This window comes from Prinia subflava, chromosome 3 (genome assembly GCF_021018805.1).
Source record: "Prinia subflava isolate CZ2003 ecotype Zambia chromosome 3, Cam_Psub_1.2, whole genome shotgun sequence".
Lineage (NCBI taxonomy): Eukaryota > Metazoa > Chordata > Aves > Passeriformes > Cisticolidae > Prinia > Prinia subflava.
This window is the reverse complement of record NC_086249.1, coordinates 28,137,803-28,158,120: the sequence shown is the minus strand read 5'-3', so window position 1 is coordinate 28,158,120 and position 20,318 is coordinate 28,137,803. Positions and strand designations below refer to the sequence as shown.

The window sequence follows — 20,318 nt, the reverse complement described above, 5'->3', positions numbered from 1 at the left end:
ATATATATATATATATATTTTTTTTCATTTTGTTTGGCACCTGTCATCACCTAAAATATTACTATGGTTCATTAGTAACTCATAAAAATTAATGACACTAATAAAACAGAGGACCTATTCACTAAATGGAATGTGTTTCAGAGAGCTACAATGATTCAGCAGATTCCTACTAGAATTTTCTTCTTGATCTTGAGAGATCATGTTTGTCTTACAGATGATGAGTGTATGAACATGGATTTTGGTTAAAACCTATCGTTAGCTTAGGACTAATTAGCTGTCATAGTGTTATAAGAAAAATGGCAGTATGGAATTTGGAATATCGCTGCTTTGGCTGTAGTCCATCCCTAAATAAGTAGGCTTGAAGAACCTCAGTTTTACTGATTTGAGTCTGTAATAACTCAAAGGTGGACTATTTATAATTGAAATATAGAATCTCAAAGAAACCAGGCTGGTGCCTAGAAAGTAGCAGTTGGATAACACTAAGAGCTAGTTTAAACATTTCACCAGCCAGTGTTGTAAAACTATTTTGAGATATTTTTCATTAAAATAAAAAAACAATTAATATGATGAATTGATGATAAGAATGTGATGAATTGAGCTGTTCATATCTGCTTATGTGGTCTGTCTAGACTCTTGCTTGATGGCAGGTTTGAACAATTCTGTCATTTTGCTAAAGTCCAGGCAAGTTGTTTGTTGCTACAACTGCTGTAGAAGGAGTAAGGTTAGTGCTATTGAAGACCTGGTTAATGTTAATTCCTCTGTTACAAGCATCACACTCTGAGTGATGCTTGTAACAGGATTAAGAAGTGCTGCAGTCAGTTGCTTGTGCTATTAATTTAGTTGCTGCCTTTTAGAGATGTCTGTAGCAATGGGGTTACTGCAGATTAGTCTAAGGTTGCTGCTGCAAATGGTGGCTCTCTTGACAGCTGGGTGGGGATCATTACTGTGCAGGAACAGAGAAGTTGGCAGCAGGGGCACCCAGTGACCCCGAGTTAGCAAACAGCAGCTGAGAGCTCAGTACTGTCAGTCTCGGGGTTACCATTTGTAGTGTTGAGAGTGGCTTTGGGATTTCAACACTTGTAAGCTTCAATTTTAAGATCATCGGGGTGACCTTGTGAAAATCCTACTGACTACTGACATCAGTTCCGTTTGTGGAACAGCAGTGGCAACAGAAATGCAGTACTCTTAAGTGGATGCAACAAACCATATAAAATACTTGGTTTTGTTTAAGCTTTCAAGTGAAGATTTCACTTCAGCAGGCAAAATGTTGATTCAGAAGTCGAGAAAATGTATATTCAGCCTTCAGTGAACCTTTTTGAATATAGGGCTGTGCTAGGGCTGGGAGATTGTGCAGCTTGCTGCTTTCCCTCTGTAGTTTGGTTCTCTCTGGTTGTGGGTTCCCTGTGCCAGATGATGCTGCCTGGCAAATCACAGGGCTGGTGTTCAGGCCACAGTACAGAAGAGAGCACCAATGCTACTTCTTGAATTCAGGAGCTGTTGGTGATGTTGATTTGAAGGTGTCTTTCAGAGAACATGTAACATTATTTTGTAATAACCATGTTTCTGTGGCTCTTTCATATTCCAAAGGTGAGTGGGCCTGGTTTTAAAACTGATGTGAGATTTTGTTACTGAATTAAAAGTAACTTCAGACTAAGTTTGCCCAAAATGAAGTTAAGAGTCTTGAACGCCCTTTTTAGAAGGGTGTAAACCAACGCCTTCAGGCTTGGCTCTGTCTGTAGCATTGCCATGTGCAGGTAATAGCTTTGCATAATGTTGTGCTTATGTAATACCAGTTACACCTAATGAATGTTTTGCGTCAAACGTCTGGTTGGGGTTCTTGTTCTAGATATAAAAAAACAAATCCAAATGTGGAAGTGATCTTTTATAATAAGCTTCAGGAGGAAGCAGCAAGCAATAGAATCATAACATTTAAGCAAGAAATATAATTTTCCTTCTCCATTACATATAAATATGCTAAGTTAACTACAGGTTTTACAATTGAGTATGATTTTTTTTTCCCTCCTGTTGAGTCCTGCAGACAGATTAGCTTAGTGAAGAGAAAAACATTACTTTCCAATGTTAATTTCAGGTTTGGAAAATAAGACTTCTTATATTTTGGCCTATTACTTGAAGATGTCTATTCAAACTGCTTTTGAACTTGGATATCACAGCTCTGCAGCCGAAGATAGGGTGGTATTTGTATACCAGAAGACAGGCTCTGGAATCACATTAGGCAACAGCTAACCAATTCCAGAAGATTTAAAAAGAGAAAACTAAGTGGATTATCATTTTAAAATGTCATTATTTGGATTTTGAAAGTAATGCAGATGAGCTTGTTAGGCCTGTGGCTTTGAGATAAAAGCCTCTCATTGTCAAAAACTCTTTTGCCAGATTAGTATTGTCCTTAAAAAAAAAAAAAAAAAAAGAAACCCAGTGGCATGCTTTCCTTGTCCTTAAGACCAGACTGTATTTGTCAGAAGCAGACATTCAACAGATACCATGACATCATCTAAATCTACTTGCGGCATCAGCTCTTTGGACCGAGGTATATCAATTAAATTGTTGTTCTTTTGAGATGATGCAAAGGCTTGTATCCTCAAAATATGAAAGGTGGGAGTTCTTTTGTATTAGGACAAGCAAGCTGACTGGATTTGATGACTGTGGAGATGCCCTACTACTAAACGTACATGGTAAATGTGGGTTTTAGTTGTGTCAGCAAGAAGTGTGTTGTAGCTACTGTGCAAAATCAGGAAACTATCAAAAATTATCAAATTAAAACTATCAAAAATCAAAAATTATGAGCAAATGTGTTAGAAACAGAGAATGTTGTTAGATACACCAGATAAAAGATGTTGTATCCAAAACTGTAAAAAAGATACATCTGCCCAATTCAGATGAATGTTGATAAAGTATCAATTGATATCATCTCTTTATGAAGTTAAATATTCCTTACCAGTCATCTGCACTTCCTGAAAATGGAGAAACTTGCTTTCACCCTGGAGAACTATTTGTTTGTACATATTGTACTTTCATTACTTCTTTTAAAGGCAATTCTTAATAACACAAACAGAAGGCCCCTTAGGATAACTTTCTTTCAGGCAGCGTCCCACACACATGCTTGCAACATTCAAATGTTTCTTTTTCCGTAGGAAGCCTAAGATACACCTGCATTTACACAATCACAGAACAAACGCATTTTAAGTTTACTGCTTACTAGCCTGAAACTTTTTTTAATCATTATGTGATTGTTGACTTTGGAGAAGGGGGCAAAGAGCCAGAGTGACCAGGTGCCAAGCTGTCATGCTCTGCCTTGCCAGCTTATGGCCGGTGGGCTTTAGGGTCTGAGACACAGCTTCAGTGAGGTACAGAAGCTAGTTTTCCTTTTAGATGTGATCCTGTCCTAGATGAATCTGCCTCAATTACACATGCAGTAGAGGCAGAGTGCTGCACATACTACTTATGCTGATATTACATGTAATTAAGAAGCATAGTTAAATAATTTCAGGCAGGAATATTTATCCAGTTTATTTTGCTTATTTGGAGCCAGATTTTCCCCTGGCCCATCATTCTGTAAGTCTTCTAAACTGCTGCTTTTTTGAATGTAGTTGTGATGGTTGAATAAGATTTCCGTTGTGTTGTGTTCTGAGTGAGTACTTACCTGCAGTGTATTGAATTATCTCATATTTAAGTGTATGTCTTCATGGTTTGACTAAGGTTTTGAATGTAACCCTGAAGAGGCAGAAATGTTAATAACTTTTCCTAGAGAGAGCAGCTAGCTAGACTAAGTACTTACATACTTGGTTTTAGACTTTCATGTCTGTCATTTAATCAGCAGCATCTTAACTTTGCCATCTATAATAGGCTCTGTGCAGGCTTTTCATTGATGAAGGTAGCATTGCAGTGTGTGCATGTTTGTGTCTACATGTAACAGTAAATAAACTTTTAAGTTCTAGTTTACCTCTTTAATATTTTGCCAACATATTTATTTTTTTAGTTAAATCTGTTGTAAATCATGAATAATTTACATTTACTGAAGCAAGGATGATAGAGACAACACCTGGGGAAAAAAGTTATTTTACTGTATGGCTGAAAATACTAGGTATTGATAGACCTTTTATAGACTAGACTTAATATCCTTTTGTCAAAGGAATTTTTAACTCAGTAACGTTCTTGAAGGTTCACTGAAGAGTACCTTTCCTGGACCTCAACTTTTTCATTAATCCATGTTCTCCCAGAGTTGAGAGCCCTAATAAGGTAGTGCTGAACACTTCTGCAGGCATCAGTAACAGCTCCCTAATAAACACCGTGGTTGAAAAATTATACTGATTTGTCAGGAGCAGCAGAAGAAAGAAACCTAAAAGAAATGGGAGAGGTGGGAAGGGAAAATGTTGTAATGGTGATGGCATTTGGAATGAGAAGATTATAGCAGGAAGTGATGTGTGTTCCTGAGCTTGTCTTGGTGTGCTCTTTGGTTTGCGTTGTGCTTGAGCTGTGTGAGCACTTCACGGGAGAGGTGATGCGCAGTGCAGCTGTCAAGGTGGTGAGCTCTCAAGGCAAGCTCAAGTGTATGGAATTGTTCTAGGAAAAGTAAAATCATCAATGTCTTCTCTTCCTTCTATTTGGATTGATTGGGTTTTTTTTTCAGAATTGGATGGTTATTTCTTTTAGTGATGGCCATGTAAAATGTAAGGTATGACGTGCTAAACACTTTCTGTGTTGGGGTCCTGTTGTTTATTAACTGTTGATCTAGAGTGTACACAGCTGTATTTTCAAGGCTCCTTATCCCAGGGCAGAGAAATTCCTGTATTTAGAATTATAAAAATTTGTAGATCCTTAATCCCATTTATTTCCTGTCATACTCATTAATCCTTAGTGGAAAGCATTGTAATTTATTTTTTCACCTCTGCAGTAATGGCATTTGCACAGCCCCATTCAGGGCCTTGCAATATGTGTATACTTTGTTGTGTATCCCTTTAGAAGCTAAAGCAACATATGGGTGGAGGAGCATTTCAGATAAAAGACAAAAGACCTTTTGGGAAGACATTTTATTTTAAATCATTTGCATTGAAACCCGTTGAAGTTTGTAAATTTTTTGTGTCTTGCCTATGAAGAAGCAGATACAGATAGGTTAGAACTTAGGAATCATTATGACTTATTTTGAGGGTACTTAAATTCAATGTGGGTTTGATCATTGGCTGGCATAAACATTTAAGTGCCAGTGCAGCTTTGGGAAATTTCCTTTTTACCTCCTGAGCCAGAAAGAGTCCGAAAATACACAATCAAATACTATATCTTTATGTATTATTGCAGTAGATTGAAATATACCCTCCAGTAACACTTGCATTTCTATGTAATTTTTTTCTTTTATCACTTACCGTGTAGAAATTTTGAGAGTAGCATAACTTATACAGAACATGTTAGACCATAGTACTGTAAATTCTGTAGGCTGCAGTCCAAGTGACTGGGGGTTGGAACTGTCTGATAAATTAGAAACGCAATCTTCTATTAACATGTATCTTTTGCTGGATAAAATTGCATACTGCTGTAAAAGCCAGCAAAGCATATAACACTTCAGTGATTGTGACAGGACAAATATTTAAAAATATTTAAAAATATTTGAAAATGTTTATGACTGAACAAAATGCAACTTGCGTAGGAGAGAAATTTTTTTGATTTTGTTCACAAAGTCACATAAGACATGATAATACAAAAGCTTGCAGAACTTCTGTTACGTTTCAGAGCAAGCTAAAGATTAATATAATCATGAAGTGATAAATAAACTCTTGAACATAATAAAAGAAAAAAAGAACCCCTAAGGGTAAAAATGCAAGGTTTGGATGGCAAGCTAAGTAAGATTTACACAATTCCTTCAAGCACTGTTAAATCAAGGCCATCAGAATAGGGCAGTAGATTGGGTTTGGGTTTTTTTGTGTAGGTGAGTAATTCTTCTTCCTGGTGAAACGAGCTGAAGGGGGCTTTACTGGAATCTGAGGAGATTGGTTTTTGGAGTGATTGGAATTGCTCAGCAGATTTCAGAAGGTAGTGTGTTCTGTAGTGAGAACTTGTCTTCTGGATTTATTTATTTCATATAAAACTTTTACTATAAAAATTGATGTACAGTCACCATTTGGCTTGCATTTTTTCTTGGATAATAGTAGCTGCCCTTTTGTTTGCAGTCATGAGGGATCTGTTAAGGAAAATTGGATTGTTTATTGTACGTGTTGCAAATAGTGATGCTCTGTAGCTTCCTAAAGAGAGTGAGCTTTACAAATGTATCTAAAAGGGATGGAATAGAAGGCTGTTGCTCAGAATGTTGCATGGGCCTTTTTCTGTGCAGTGCAAGAGAAGATGCACTAGGACAGGCAAGCAAACATGGCAGTGTAATAATGATGTATGTTGTTATTATTCTTTTACTTGATGTAACTATACTTCTTCTGCAGACAGTTCCCCCATGGGCTGTGTGGTTGTAAATCCACCTTTCAGTGAGCAGATGAATTCATTGGTACCTTCTTCAGACAAGAAGGAAGGGGCCAGGCCTGCACTGCATTGATTTGCTAAGGATTGAATACTTTGGAGATTGGGTAGTAGAATTTAGGTTTACATATTTTGAATATCTTTGGTACCTTTTTTGCATTGACTGAACAGAGCTTTGTTTTGCTGCTGTAGGGCATGATTAGAGATAGAGTTTTTTTCACTCAGTAAATTGAGAAATATATTTGTTTTAATTTTCCAGAATTCTTGAGTTGTCTCTGACTTAAGCCAGTCAAAACTTCTATACAGCTGTCTACCTGAAATACTTACTTTAAAAATGCAGGGAATAAAGGATGGCCATTTTAATGGGATTTCCTGAGAAATGGAAAAGTGGCTATACGTTTTTAAATATTAAGCATGTCTGCTCTTAAGCTATCCCTTACAAGATTATCTTTCAGTGGCTATGAAAATTAAATAAAAGTTTATCTCACTGCCTGCAGGTCGAATTCTCTTGTGGTTTGTTTTTGGGTTGGTTTTTTTTTTGATACAGTTACATGAAAAATACAATAGAGATTTCTGATTAAAATTAGGCAGTCCCCTGCATCTTATTTGCAGGAAGACAGTGAGTGTAGCAGGATATTCAAGGCAAGGGATGAGGAGGCAATGGTGTTACTGGGGATGTTTATACCTACTTCAAGCAGCTTGAAATGAAGGGGAAAGCACTTTGCATAATGGATGATATCAGATTAGCTAGGTTATTTCAAACATTCAGTTATGATTCTTTGCCAGTTAATTATGGGTACTTTTGAATTTATTTGGTGGATGAAAGCAAGATGTACTGTGTTTGTTTTGCGATTTTAAGAAACCAAAGGTTGATTATAACTAAAAGAACCTGGTATTAAATTTCAAGGAGTATAATAGTAGTGATGTGTGCAAATGTCTCAAAAATTATAGGAAAAACCCTGTGAAGCAGGTGACAGAGAAAAATGATAGACAGTTCATTCAATGAGGAGGAAGAAAAAAGCATGGAAATGGAGAGATTATGAAAAAAATAAGCTTAGTCAAAAATATCTGATTTCATAGGCATTTAGGGCTATGACAGGGATTAGCGTGAAGTGAAGGAGAAAGAGCTTGAAGGAGGCACAGCATGGAAGTCAGAAGCACAGAAAAGAGTCAGTAAACTAAAAGGTTAAAAAATATATCTTTGACACTGAACTTTAACTCATCTCACCTCCTGGTTCCAGAAAGGGAGCAACAAAGCCAGAACTAAGAAGCATTTGTCAAAAGAACCTGGTCTCTTGCTTTCAGAGGAATGTTAGGTTTTCTGAAGTCATTGCAAGAGGAACTGTGCAGGGGCTGGAAAAATATTTTATAGAGACATATGCAGCAGCTGCCCACCAGTGACTCAGTGTCAGAACAAGCACTGGCTCACTTCATATCTCCCATCAGCCTCTGTCTCCTTGTGAACGCTCCACTGATCTTTTGGATCCTGCTGGGCTTCAACAGCTTAGGGAGCTGGGTGTTTGTGTAATGTATGTGTAATTGGGTGTTACTCGGCGTCATGTTAATCCCGTGAATTACAGAACTTTTTAGCTTGTCTGGAGTAGGTGATACGGGATACTCGATAAAATCTGGCTTAAGTTCTTTGCTTAATTTCTTTGGTGATCAGTTTTACTGAGGGAAGCATCTCCTGCAGTGACAGCTATCTTGAGATTGCTGCTGCTGTTGCTGCTCAGAGAGGGTACTTGAACCTGGAGAGGCTGGTGCTGAGCTGGGAAGGGACACTCTCACCTGGACTGAGTGATGCAGGAAAGGCCACATTAACATTCTCATCTGTTCAGCCTGGAGGCACTTGTAGTCCCAGTACTAACTCAAGGATTAGCTGAGAAGGATTACCATTTTTAAATATAATTTCAAGATCTACATATGTTAATGGTCTCTCACCAACAGTCTTAGTATCCAGTGTTTCTTTTAGTGTCTCATTTCCTTAAACTCAGCAAAAATGAAAGTTGTAACATTAAAGAGGATGATGATATGAGAACATGAGTTTAAATGGGTGCGGTTTATTCTGACTTACTTATAAGTATACAGGAAATTATACCATTGCGTTTAATGAATAAACTTGGTTTACTGGGTAGTTAAAAAGCAGAGTGTGTATTCTTAAGAACATTGTACTATAATGGTTTTAAATTGCTTTTAATTTTTTTAAGCTTTTGTATTCTTGGAGAAATATGGGTCTTCTGGATTTGAATGTTAAACTGGTTGGGTTTAAATGCTAAAGATAAAAAATTTCAGTATGGTTAGAAATTAAAGAAGAAAATTTCAGTGCTTCTTTTGGACTCAAGCACATTGAACATAGTGTTTGCCACTAGTCCTTTATTTATGAACTAATTTTCAGATACACAATTCTATGATAATCTTGTCTGCCTGTGAAAAGAATTCTGTTAAAATGTAAAAAGATTAAAAAGGCAAATATCCTGGTCACAGTCTGTTACAGACCCCATCGCTTTTTGTATTCTTCTTGCTGCTCAACACTAATTTGAAAATTGATTTAATTTTTGAACCTCTTTTTTTAAAAAATTTTGTATTCTCCAGCAGATCAAGTTATAGTCCAAGCTCAGGTTCTTTTCTTGAGAAACAACATCAACAGTGGAGGCTCTGAAATATATGAAGAAGTTAACATGTATAATGCATTTTAATTGAATAGGATTGAAAATTGCCACTAAAAGTGCACCTTTTTAGGGACCTCTTGGTTCCAAGTGTAAAATTACTTTGGGATTTCAAATATAGGAGAAATAGAGCCATGTGGGATAGATTGGCAGTGGTGATATGCTACTACAAGTCAGGAAGTAAATGTCAGTGGGTGACTAGGAGGAAAAGAGTAATTATTCTATAGAAAATATGCCAGGAATTCAGATATGTCAATTTGTTAGTTAATTAGAGGATGAAATCTGCTTTTTTTCATAACTCATATTGCTTAAATAGTAAATATTCAGTCAATTAAAAAGCAATTCTGTATGATGAACAGTAGCTTTTACAGGGCAAGCCTATTGCACTGAGACTGTTTGTCTGTATTAGATACGACATAAGTGCTAACCAGGGATGACAAGCTTCTGTAATTAACAGTGCCACACTGTTCATCAAATATAACCTGCATGTCTACTGAAAGATAAGCTGAACTGGGAACTTTATTTCACTGTCTGTATTGCCTAGATCTTCATTACCTAACTTCATTATAGTGATGCCTTTTTGGGACTACCTAAAAACAGAGGGCAGACAAAATTAAGATAATAAAAAGTGGTTATATTTATTAAAGGGCCTTCAAATATATTTAGGGCAGACGAAGACCCCCCGTGGGGCTACATCCAAAAATGGATGGGTTTCCATACTTTTATAAATTTGGTCCATTTGCATATTGGGGGTTAATCATCCAATTAGACCTTCAGGTAATGACTTAATTTTACCCCAAGTTTGTTCTCCTCCCCAACTCACTTTTTTTTACATCTCTCAGGCCCGAGGCAGTAAGGTGTCCTTGATCCCCAGGCCTAGAGAGGAATTGTTTTGTCTGACCAAAGTGGGAAAAGAGTAGCTAACACTCTATATGGAGTTTAGAGTTATACACTAAAGAATTGCAGGATTAAAAATATATGAAAAATATTAAAGCCAAAGTCCCAGGGTATGAATAGAAGCTTAGATGTTTCACCTAGATATAGACATACAGTATTAGGTGTCTTAATCTTGGACAATATCCCATACTGAGTATTTGAGATGACTGTACAGTTCTCCTGAAAGAGGTGAGGAAATTGTGCTGGTCTAGGAGTATCCATGTACCTTCAGTTGGTGTTTTAATGATGTAAAAGGATTTGTTTTGCTGTTGAAATTGAAGGTGGGAAGAGCAATATGTGAGCTTGTCACTTGGTTTTACTGCCTTGCCTGGAAATTTTGTTTGGATGTCTAAAAACTTAAGTTGGAACTTACTGAGTTTATTTTTCTGAATGCTGTATAGTACAAGTAAAAGGCAATCTTCAGAAATTTTCATGCAGTAATGGTTGCAACGCCTGTGTCTTAACTTTTTGAAGTGGTGGCAGGCCCAGTGAGATGGCTTGACTGTATGAGGCTTGAAGGCTTTAGGAAAATCAGTGCTTAGTTTGCCTGGCCCTGTTTCTGTCAGAGAGATGGAAGAGAGCATGGGACTGCGTTAGTCATGGGCTCCAGGTTTGTCTGCTATGGAGGCTGATAGTGCAGGCATACCTGACGGGAATTGGAGAAATATCCTTGGATTCTGAAAACTTCATAACAAAAAAAACCCACCAAAAAACCAAACCAAACCAAACCAAACCAAACCAACAACAACAACAACAACAACAACAACAACAAAAACCAAAAACAAACAAACAAAAAACCACCAAAAACAAAACAAAACAAACAAACAAAAAATCATATTACTCTCATTGTATTTTCATCTGGACACCGTAAGTTTCTCTTGACAGTTTTTCTAACCTTTAATTACTGCTTTATAATTCCACACTGATGCCTTTTTCCAACCAAAATACGTGCTTTTCAAGATGGGGTATTTCTGTTGCGTACATAAAACATTGTGGCCATCCAGGCGGTAAAACATTATTGTAGAATAATCTTACTTATTTATGAAATCACCTAAATTTTGGAAGTTGACATTGAAAGAGGGAAGACAAGTAGTTTTACTCTGAGAACATAAAATGTAATTGATTGTCCCTGTATTTCCAGGTACTGCCATTGGAAAACAGAATGAAGGACCCCACACGTTTCCCCCAGGCACTGAACATCGGGATGGCAATAGTCATGGCATTGTACATCTCCCTGGCCACCCTGGGGTATCTGCGCTTTGGGGATGAAGTCAAAGGCAGCATAACTTTAAACCTGCCACAGGATAAGTGGTAAGTGCCTCTGTGATTTAAAAGCAGTAAGCTAGAAGGCAGAAATATTGCCAAGGTTGTTCCATGCCTCAGTGCCATCAGGGTGCTCAGACTTTTAATGTATCTGCAATAGAGCTGTGGTCCTAGCCAGTAACTTCTTCCACATTAAAAGGACTTGCATATGGAGACTGGTCAATGATATTATAAATCCTTCCATCTCTAGAAGGAACTAGTTCCAGGACTGTTGAAGGAGGGAATATGCAGTTTGCAACAAGCTGTCATGCAGTTTTGAAATGATCTACTTTTACCTTGGATATCCTGGTAAATAGTGCCCTTTTTTAGTGTAATCACTGAGTTTAGCAGGTGAACAAATGGAATTGAAGATATCAAAGATGAATAGGTTTATAGTTCAGGTGCAAGTCCATGGGTAGTGTATATGATGACTTCCTATCAGCAGAATGAAGGTTATGTTTGCCAGTGTCTCGAGGGTACTACAGTTTTTATTTAGCTTTTTTTTTTTCAGTGCTATGAGGGCTGCACATGTCGCCTGCTGCAGATGCACCGAAGATGATTTCAACTGCTGTATTGTTAGTTTTGTATCTGCCTGTGGATGGATATACACTAACTATCCTCTAATATAGTTTATTTTTTTAGCACTTTCATCTGAAAGTCCTAAAATTAGGTATATCACCAGTGCAGAAGTGCAGTGCAGAAGTGCTAAAACTGAAAAGTATTTTATTGTTTTCATTCTGATCAAATAATGTCTTACAGGTTATATACTTGCATCTACTTGCTCATTATCTGTTGTACTAGCTTAGTAAAGTAGTGAAATCTCAAATTATGGGAATAAAACCCCCTGCTTTGAGGAGCTGAATGCTGACTCTTTTATTCTTTAAAAGAAAAAGAGGAGAACACATGTAAAGAATGTTCTTAATTTTTAAGTGTTACTTTTTCACTCTCTTTTCTTCCTTTTTGTTCCTTGAAGTCAATGTGAACTATGCATTTTTAATATTCTTAGGTTTTGTTTAATTGCCAGACTGATTCCAATGTTTAATACATGAAAGTATAAAAAAATGTGTCTTGAAGGATGAATGTTTTTTTCATTGCTAGAACTTCCATCTATTTCTTACTATTTGTTTGCTTACTCTATTTTTATACTGCTATTGTAACAACTGAGATTTGGGCCCTAATGTTTTTTCATTTCCTGCCTTCCTTCCTTCCTTCCTGCCTTCCTTCCTTCCTGCCTGCCTGCCTCCCTCCCTCCCTCTCTTGAGGATAGTGCTCATCATATATATTTATATCCTTTCATTGTACATACATACACAAGAAGCTTAGCAAGGCACAGCAATCCCAAGCATAGGTACAGGCTGGGCAGAGAGTGGATTGAGAGCAGCTCTGGGGAGAAAGTCTTGGGGTGGATGAAAAGCTCTTCATGACCTGGCAATGTGCACTCCCAGCCCAGAAACCCAACCTCATCCTGGGCTGCATCCAAAGCAGCGTGGGCAGCAGGGCTGGGAGGGGATTCTGTCCCTCTGCTCTGCTGAGACCCCACCTGCAGTGCTGCAGCCAACTCTGGAACCCCAAACACAAGAAAGGTGTTGACCTGTTGGAACAAGTCCAGAGGACAGCCCAAGATGATCAGAGGGCTGGAGCACCTCTCCTATGACAGGTTGAGGAAGGTGAGGGATTTTCAGCCTGGAGACGAGAAGGCATTGGGAAGACCTTACAGCACCTTCCAGTACCTAAAGAGGGCTTATAAGAAAGCTGGAGAGGAACTTTCCACAAGGGCATGTAGTGACAGGACAAGAGGGAATGCCTTTATGTTAAAGAAGAGTGGATTTAGATTAGAAATTAGGAAAAAATTCTGTAGTGTGAGGGTGGTGAGGCATTGGAACAGGTTGACCAGAGAGGACTCCCCATCCCTGGAAGTGTTAAAGATCAGGCTAAATGGGGTTCTGAGTAACCTGATCTAGTGAAAGGTGCTACCCATGGCAGGAGGATTGGAACTTGGATGATCTTTGAGGTTCCTTTCAGCCCAAACTATTCTGTGATTCTCTGACATTAAAAAAAAAAAGCAAACTGAAATCTGCAAATGTTTATTTATTCTATGTGATGCAGCTGAAAGAAAAAATACTTTTATTTCTAATATAACATGGCAGTCCTTGTTGTTTATAAGATTAGTGAAAAGCTTGTTTTAAATGGTAGCTTTGGGTTTATTTGTGCCTTAAGAGAGGTGCTGTTAAAAAATAAGGAGTGAGAGGAATGTGGAATAAGCTAAGGTTGCTACTCACTGTTGCTTTTTATTGTGCTCATGGAAGCAACAGAGTGAACTTTATTCTGCATCCCTGCTGTCTAACTGAGCTGTTCACATACGAATTTTCAAATAGCTCTTGGCTACAGTGCAGATGTGATGATGATGATATTTGTCCTGATGGCTTTGCAGGCCTAATGCAGGAAACAGATAATAAAAGAGATGGAAACTGGTGCTCTATAGGGTTGGAAGTTGGCATTATAAGTGTAATAACCTCAAAGCTACTCAGGGCACGTATCCACAGTTAACAAAGTCATCTGTTTTTGTGTTACCCTGGAGAGTACCCCAGAGCACCAAACAAAATTAGGAGAAGCAGCTCAGTGGTGTGCTCAGGGATTGTGATGTACGATGCTGTTGCTCTGCAGGACCATGGGTCTACCTGATACAGTACTGAGGGACAAATGGTTGTAATTAACTGGGCTAGCAAAACAAATTTCCAGTGAACCATAGGACAGTATTTTGCTATTTGGTCCTCACATAAAAAGCCAGTAAGTTGCCAGTTTGAACTAGAGGAATTGTGAGGAGCAGAGGAATTTTTTTTATAAGAAGACAGTCCGGCAAGAGAGCCTGGAATGTATCTAAGCAGTGACACTTGGCTTATGTGTTTAATTCCAGCTGGACAACCCCTGTCTTAAAAATAAGCCTTTCCTCATAACGAAAATTAAATTAGAATTCTGCTGCTTTCTGAGTTTTATTTGATGTCCTCACAGATGAATTAACTGGAAGGCATACACAGGCCCTAGACTGGTTAAGTTCTTAAGTTTAATTTCAGTAGAGAACTGCTGGTATTCTTAAAAAATTCCTGCTAGATTAGTGCTTTTGGATAAATGACTTGGTGCTGTTCTATTTTAGATAGTGTTTGGAAGTACAAATTGTCACTCAGTATAATATACTACTTAGAATATGTTGAAAATGGACTTAAAGAGTAGTTTTTAGTATTTGCAGATGTAAATGATAGAAAATTCTGCTTTAGTACTTGGTAGTGTCCTTGGTTTGGGTCTCACAGATTTGTAAAATGGGTTGGAGAGGACCTTTGAGGATCATCTGTTCTGATCCCCGTGCCGTGAGCAGAGAAGTCTTTCACAAGACCAGATTGCTCCAAGCTCCATCCAGCCTGGCCATGAACACTTCCAGGGATGGGGCATCCACAGCTTCATTACCCTCACTGTAAAAAAATTCTTCTTTGTTGTTATCGCTTGGGTTCTTGTCTTCTTGAGGCTGAATATGAAGGTTCTTCCCACCATCTGTTCTTTGTTAAGATCTAAGTGACAGTCCTTGTGCAACAGTTCCCTTACTGTGAATCCCAGAGGTTAATGACCATACAAACGTTTATGTGTTGAAGTTCGACAAGACTTCACATGGGACTAGTTCCAGTGAAAGCTTCGCATAGTTACGGCTCTGTTTGGTCCAGCAAAGTGTTGTTCTGCAAGTTTTGTTGCTCTACTTGCCAATGTTTGTACCCTTAAAATGGGTGTAATGAAATCTGAAATGTAGAATTGAAAAGAGGTTTAGCACATACGAATGATTTAGATTTTTATTAAAAGGTAGCCTAAGGAGTCATCTTTTTCTGATTGGAATATAATATTGAATTACTAGTAAAATTACCTCAGTAATAAAAAAGTATTTTTTTAATTTTGAAAGTTTTAATCCTCATAGAGCTGTAGAAAAATAGGGTAATGGAGATGCGTACTTTGAACTACAGTGTGTTTAAAGTTTTGAATCCTGTTTTTGAATATCTTCTAGAAATTACTTTTGTAAAGGCTTGGGGCAGTCTAAAGGCTGAGGAGTAGAGGTGAATTCTGGGTATCTGGTCAGCTGAAATTTAACCAACTAAAATCTGTCTAAGCTTCTGGAATAAGGACAGTCTTGCAGAGTTCTTGTTCTCTCTAGATTTCTAAAAGCTAGTCAGCAGTCAAAAAGTTGTGTGTCACAAAAACAGTGGCTTCTAAACTAGCTGCACCATTATGTCAACATGTAAATTGATGTAATCGTTTTTCTGTCCACTTGAATGTGCCTTTGGAGATTCCCTAAGTTATGTACAGTGATGGCCAAACCTTTGATACAGATAATTTAGGACCTATTAGTCAAATAAAATATAAAATATTTTTATTGGAGCTTATTTTTCTTTTCTTCCTCATATCATGCAATCATGGAAAGTACGGTGGAAAAGAGCTGAGTGGTACAGATGCAATTTTTGCCATGCCATGCCATTTGGTCACAGGATAAGGGGCCAAAAGCAGTCCTGGCTGGATTTTATTTCCTAATGCAGATACAGACTGTGGTACTCAAAGAGAGGATGCTTTAAGTGACCCTTGCTAGGCTTTGAGAGATACAGAGATCAAGGTTCTATTTGTTCTATCCCTACTCTTGCTGCTGTTTTTTATTTTCTTACTTATGTGTGTTGGCTTTGCCTCAGTTGAACATCTTTTTAAGGACTGAAGCAAAAGCCAAGGTTTTCAGCACTTGGGCTACTTGGCATCATCTTCAAAACAGGTTGTTTATGAGAAATATTCCCTCTGCCGTTCGTGACACACAACATCCCATGGCAAATGAACCAAGCCCTCACCCAAAATTTTTATAATGTCCGTAGAAAGAAAATCATAATTTCAAAGAGACTCATAATTTCTGTCAGTTTGCTGCAAGCAATGACAAATGCTTGTAGTTAATGCATCATGAATTAAAAATATATCCAAATTTAAAACTGTTGGAGGCATGGATAGCTCTTTGTCATTTGTTTACTCTGCCACAAGTAACAGTGGTAAGGCTGTCTGCACTTTATTGGAAGTTTTACTCTAGCTGGCTTATCTTCTGCAGTTTCTTAGGCAGTTAAAATATTACATTCATATTTGCTGGGGGAAAAATATTTTTTCATATATAAAATAAATAAATAAATAAATAAATAAATATGTATGTATCTTCTTAGGGCTGTTATCAAGCTAATTTTTTATGAAGAATTTGCAACTTACATACTTACATGACTGTAAATGTTTTCAACAGGTTATATCAGTCTGTAAAAATTCTGTACTCCTTTGGGATTTTTGTGACGTATTCGATTCAGTTCTACGTCCCTGCAGAGATTCTCATTCCAGCTGTCACCTCCAGAGTGAGGCAGAAGTGGAAGTTACTCAGCGAGCTTGTGGCCAGAGCACTATTAGTCTGCTCAACCTGTAAGTATGTACAGAGCATCCATTAAAAAACTTGCTATTACATTTTGTTGGGACCTACTTTTAAAATATATGTTTTGTTGTTTATTTTTCCAGAGGCTAGCAAATCTGAAATTTTGTTTCAGTACTTCACTACATTTTGACTTCTATGAATAAGTGAAACTAATGTTGTATTTGTATTTTAACCCCATTTGTTAATAGGTGTGACCAATTATTTGACAACAGTATCTTTTGTCGGTAATACCCTAAAGTTGCCAACTGGAAAATAACCCTTTTTCAAATATTTTTTTTTTAAGTGAGACACACATTACTGAGATTTGTCAGCATTTATCTATGTGATCTTCAGTACATGCTTGTCATGGAGAAATCATTTCTAATTTTGTTGATCTGAGGATTAAGCCTAAAGGTATGCTGGGTCTGTATCCATAAAGTAGCATTGGCAAACATGGATGCCCGGTCACAGAATTCATGAAGTGCCACTCATTTTAGGTGATAGTGCTCCAAAGTAGTTTTGCATCTGCTACCTTCACTGCCTGTTACTACTGTTGTTTTTCTTGCTTGTCCCCTAATCTTCCCATCCCTCCCACTGTGTCCCTGCTTTCTCACAGCTGGCTGAGATCTACTAGTAGGAGTCAGCAGAGCTGACATTGAATGGTGAGTGTGGTCTTATCTAGGAATCAATACTCCTGAAGATAATGAACTGTGGGGGAAGTTCAGCTTTGCCTTTACAGCTCCCAGCCAAAGTGCTCAATAATGTAGCAACCTTTTCTCTAAGACATTGTTAAAAAATTGTTTCTAGTACAAAGCTGGCTTCTTGACTTCACCATTTGTATTGAAATAAGCTGCTAATACCTTAAAAACAATCAAAACTGATAAATAAGCAAAAAAATGCTAAACTTTGTGTTTTAGGGGAAAGTATTTATGAAAGAGAAGATATCTGGCTTATTGTCTCCATTCCCTTGATGAATGCAGTAGCTAATGTGCTGGATGACACCTAAGGATTGTTGTCAAAGAGAATTTTAACATTCAGTGAGACCTTCTTAAGGTCAAGCCTGTTGAGAAAAACAGTTTAATGTCAGTGCAATTTAATTACCACAGTAAACAAAGGGAAATACCATCAATCTAATAACTTGCTGCTCTGAAAGTATATCTGCTTTGTGAGATTAAAAATATCAAAAGAAAACCCATCCTTTTTTGGATGATGAAGTACGTATCTCCTGAAGCATCATATAGCCTGTATTCTATTTCAAGTCATCAAGTCGTTAAGATTTTAAGATTGAGGATAGATGAGCTCTTGTAATACTTGAGAGACATCTAGATCAAAAAACTTCAAGGTTCAAAGCACTTCTTAGTGTCTCTCCAGGACACTAAAAGGTCACCAGTAAGATCTCCAGTCCTAACCACGCCTTGCTGTCTTGAGACCCTCAACTCCTGCTCACTCTCTGTTGCCCTTTATGTGCCCCTTATCACCTGCCCTGGTAATGATATCACAATAGATTTGAAAAGCTAAAAGTCTTGGAGATCCAAACTGTTGCTTACAGCCAAAGGCTTCAAGGATTTATAGGTGAAAAATAGTTTCATGTATGCATCTGATGAGAAGAGCCAATGGTGAATTGGCTTAAAGACACATTTTCCTGGTTGACTTGGGAAAATTATAAATTACTTCATAATATTCAGCCCATAGGTTTTTTTCTTAATTTTTTCATTAATATTTGTAATTTCTGGGTGGTCTGAAAAGGGAAATCTGGGAAACAATCTCCAAGAAAAGAAAGTATAAAGAAAAATAAAGGAAATTAGCTATATATGTAAGGATACATATATACAAAAGACATAGCTATATATTAAAAAGATGTAACATTAGAATACTGTATCTTTATGTCTTTGAAAAATATGTATAGTAAAATTGTACCTAGTATATGCCATTGCAACTCAGCTGTGATATGAGTCTCTCAAATGGACCTGCTGAAGTGTTACGGGTCTTACTGGGATATTTGAGGATATTAAATTGTTTGCTGCAAGGCACAAAAAAGTAGCATTAAAAGTTTGCTCTTAAAGGTTTGATATTTGCCAGGCTCTTGCATATATATTATATTATCCTAATGGCATGTTTGGTGCTTCCCAACTGATTTCTACAACTTGCATACATGCAGTAGCTGTAATACTTTTTCACCAACAATTGTGTACACTCCTATGCTTACATTCATCTTCTGTTTATCGTTATTCATTGAAGCACTGGTTTTAAACAGAATTAATTTAATAGCATCACTTTTCACTTAGCTGCACTTAGTCTAACTGCAGAACATGGTTCCTAAAATGATTCAGAAACGGTTTCTTTAATAAAAAGTAAAATTCCAAAACCTTCTAAATTGAGTTTTAGAAATTAAATGGTTTTGATATCAGTGACAGGGTATGTTGTAATGTCTGGACCATTCAGAGGTCACACTGATTAGAGGGAATCTGCTTGCTTGAAAATAATTCTTTAAGAAGAGAAACTTAAGCTGTGTTGTTAGTAACACATTAGCTTTTTAAGAGAAGACAGGAGAAATCACTTATTACTAATTCTTGGGGCATTTGCATTACTCAAAAATTATGTCATTGTTTTATTGTTGGAGTATATGAGAAACTTTTTTGGAAGGAGCAGACTCAGGAGTCTTTTTTTTAAATTATTTTTTCTGGTCTGATAAGGTTTGTTTTAAGTAAGGACTTGACAATTGACTGGGGATGTAACACACAGCCAAAAGCCATCTGTATTGCTTAGGCCTTTTCATTACTTACTTGCTCACTTTTGGACACTCAGTGTTGCAGCAGAATGATCACAAGAATCTTTTGGATTTTTGGGTTTCCATGTTGTGCTTCTTCTGCTTTGTTCTATTTCATTTTCAAGAGACAAAGGTCTCTTCATCTTCGCTTGGATTTCACTGTATATGGTGGAAGATCCCACCATACTTCATGGATCATGACACAAATCATTGTTTTACAAACTCAGATGAGCACGTGGTGCACTGAGTGGACGAGTGGGCTAAGCTTGTGTTTAAAGTCCAGCCTAGAGCTGGGGACTGGGTTTGGTGGGTGCTGAAAGCAGGTGGGAGCTGGTTGTCTAGCTAGCTAGGCAGAAATAGGATTGAAAGTTGGACTAAGCATCACTGTGGTGGGCTAAGTAAGAAATTAGGAACATAGGAAAATAGAAGGAATAGAACAAGAGTGCCCAGGGATTTGGACAGCACTAGAAGAGATATGCAGGTGCAATTTCGTGCGGATACTGCCTTGGTATTTGTGATATTGGGATGTCAGATTACCTCAGTGCTTGGAAATATTTGTCGGGATGGAATTTTTATAATGTTGAAAGTATTTACCCTGATCTTACGTATTTAAAACACATGTCACAAATATAGTTTGGATGTGTGTTTGCTGCATCTGCTTGGGTGAAGTTTGGGCATCTTGCTCAAGGTTCAGCCCTTAGCCAAGCCTGTTACACGA

At 37.5% G+C, this 20,318-nt stretch overlaps 1 protein-coding gene across 2 annotated transcripts in view; it reads left to right on the top strand.

Annotated features, from left to right (window-relative positions):
• The window catches only part of SLC36A4 (solute carrier family 36 member 4), an 87,873-nt gene that overhangs the window by 25,716 nt on the left and 41,839 nt on the right, over window positions 1-20,318 (top strand). For both annotated transcript variants that reach the window (XM_063394469.1, XM_063394470.1), the window contains 2 exons: window positions 11,218-11,387; window positions 16,675-16,844. In XM_063394469.1, the coding sequence (XP_063250539.1) occupies window positions 11,218-11,387; window positions 16,675-16,844 (340 nt within the window). The remainder of the gene's footprint in view (window positions 1-11,217; window positions 11,388-16,674; window positions 16,845-20,318) is intronic.